This window comes from Opisthorchis viverrini, assembly GCF_000715545.1.
Source record: "Opisthorchis viverrini unplaced genomic scaffold opera_v5_86, whole genome shotgun sequence".
NCBI lineage: Eukaryota > Metazoa > Platyhelminthes > Trematoda > Opisthorchiida > Opisthorchiidae > Opisthorchis > Opisthorchis viverrini.
In genome coordinates this window covers 142,701-144,711 of record NW_008751742.1, presented here as the reverse complement: position 1 = coordinate 144,711, position 2,011 = coordinate 142,701, and the positions used below count along the sequence as shown (strand labels likewise).

The window sequence follows — 2,011 nt, the reverse complement described above, 5'->3', positions numbered from 1 at the left end:
CGTTTCTGTCCCTCAAGGAGAACGCGGATGGCTTGTTTCTGCGGCGATGTCTCATGTACTTGAACAGTACGTTTTTGTTTTTTCGAGCGAGGTCCAGAATGGTGGCATGTTTTCGTATGTTCCATTGGCGGATTTCCGATTTACAGCGGTTCCGCATTTTACGAAATGTCAGCTCATCTTCTGTATCCCTGTGGTCAACTTTTTGAAAAAGATTTGGAATCTTTATTCCAGAAGTCGCCGAATACATTTCGGCAGCCTGCGGTTCATCCGAGTGCGTGCCGGTTTTCTTGGGACGAACGTCGCGTCAGCCTCGTGGGCCTTTTGGCCAATGGTCCTATATAGTTCTTCCACCGGAGCTGATCCCGGTGTGACTTGTTCAAGGAAGATGCGCATTCCTGAGAAGTCTGCACGGCAGAAATCTCGAAACCACGTTTGAAGTTTGGGGTTTCTGGCCCAATAGCACATGAAATCAAAGGTCAGCACACAGTGGTCCCTATGTCCCAGTGGAGCGTTAACTGTTACCTGATCAACGAAGTGTCTTTCGTTGGTGATGACCAAATCCAGAAGGGATGGTAGTTGGCCTGCGCGGTATCCGGTTGGTGCAGCGACATGTTGGATCCAAGCGCCCTGTTGAACGACTTCAAACAGCGCCACTGCAAAAGGTCCGCCTGATTCGACGCGCTGGAGCTCAATCCAGGAGGCCTTTGGGACGTTGAAGTCACCTACTAGCAGGAGATGAGTGAAATGGTAGTTGGAGGAGAGTTGCTCAAGGGTTTGTATGAGGAATTAGTCATCTTCAGGGGGACTCGAGGGGTTACGGTAGACCACGCCGAGAAGGAGAGAATCGGGCCCGCGCAGCGGGATTTGGACCCACAGTGCATCGCAAAAGGGTGCAGGGTTGGTGTCAGAGAGGACAATTGGGATTGGTAGGACCGCATGTAAGTACAGAGCCACCCCACCAGCCCTCCCTCGTTTGGAGTCAGCTCGAAAAGTAGAGCAACTCTCTATCGAGATCTCCGCGTCACATACGTCTGGTGTGAGCCAGGTCTCTGTGAGTGCGATTGTGGACTGTTTTTCCAGGCAAGCTGACTGTTTAACATCGTTGAGTTTGTTGAAATGGCTGAGGCAGTTTGTGGACAAGCATTTCAACAATGGAGCCGAAAGTTGAGTGACCAGGGTGGTGAGCAGACTTAATATTTGTGTCTGAGTCCAAGGCTCCAAAGGGTCCCCTGGGACGATGCTGTCTGCTTCTTGTCTTTGTGGTTTCTGTGGGTGCTTTTCGCCTGCGAGATTTTGTTCGTTCCGTGTGAGCTCGGTTTGCTCGGGCGTTTTGGCTTTGGGGGACGGAGTTTTTTCCCCATGGGCGAAAATTTCGACCGGTGTTGTTTGTGGCTCTTTCAGCATCCCCTTTTCGTCTACCAGATTTGCTGTTGATCAAAGGTTTGCTGCAAGCTTTCGCCTTTCTGGATCCTTGGGTGTTTTGGCGCGGTTTGACCGGAAAAGTGTCTTTGTGAGGCCCGGGGCGCTGGGTGGTGGCACCAAGAATTAATGATTTTGGTGCCGCCCCCAAGAGGCTTGTTTTCGCGGGGGACTGCACCTTGAAGCCAGCCAGCAGTTTTCTAATCTGGCGAGTTTTATGTGGCTTGTTTGGCTGCAGTCGCTCTTCTTTCGTGTTTGTGTGGACACCCGATCCGCCAGCGATCAGCGTGACCAACTGGATGTACGAGGGATTTTCCGGATGGCTGTAGTCATGTTTATGGCATTGGTTGTCGGGGTCCTGGGCGACGGTTGTATCCACAAGCAGAGAGGCCGCTTTTGACGGAGTGGAGCTGGAGATTGGCTTCGCTTCTTGCCCCCGCACGTCTGACTGAGTCCAGTTCAGAGGCTGTGACTTTGTTGAGGAGTGTACGGCTGCAGCTGTGTCCTCTGGTACGGAGATAAGCGTTGATAGCTGCTTGCATTTGGGGTTTGCCTCCTTCATGGTGTCCCTGCCTTTGGTGGGCGAGAGGCC

At 52.3% G+C, this 2,011-nt stretch overlaps 1 protein-coding gene across 1 annotated transcript in view; it reads right to left on the bottom strand.

Moving 5' to 3' along the window:
- The window catches only part of T265_04885 (hypothetical protein), a gene marked incomplete at both ends in the record, with an annotated part of 72,360 nt that extends 72,203 nt beyond the window's left edge, over positions 1–157 (bottom strand). The window contains one exon of the mRNA XM_009169745.1: positions 24–157. Coding sequence (XP_009168009.1) covers positions 24–157 — 134 coding nt within the window. The remainder of the gene's footprint in view (positions 1–23) is intronic.
- Positions 158–2,011: the final 1,854 nt, after the last annotated feature.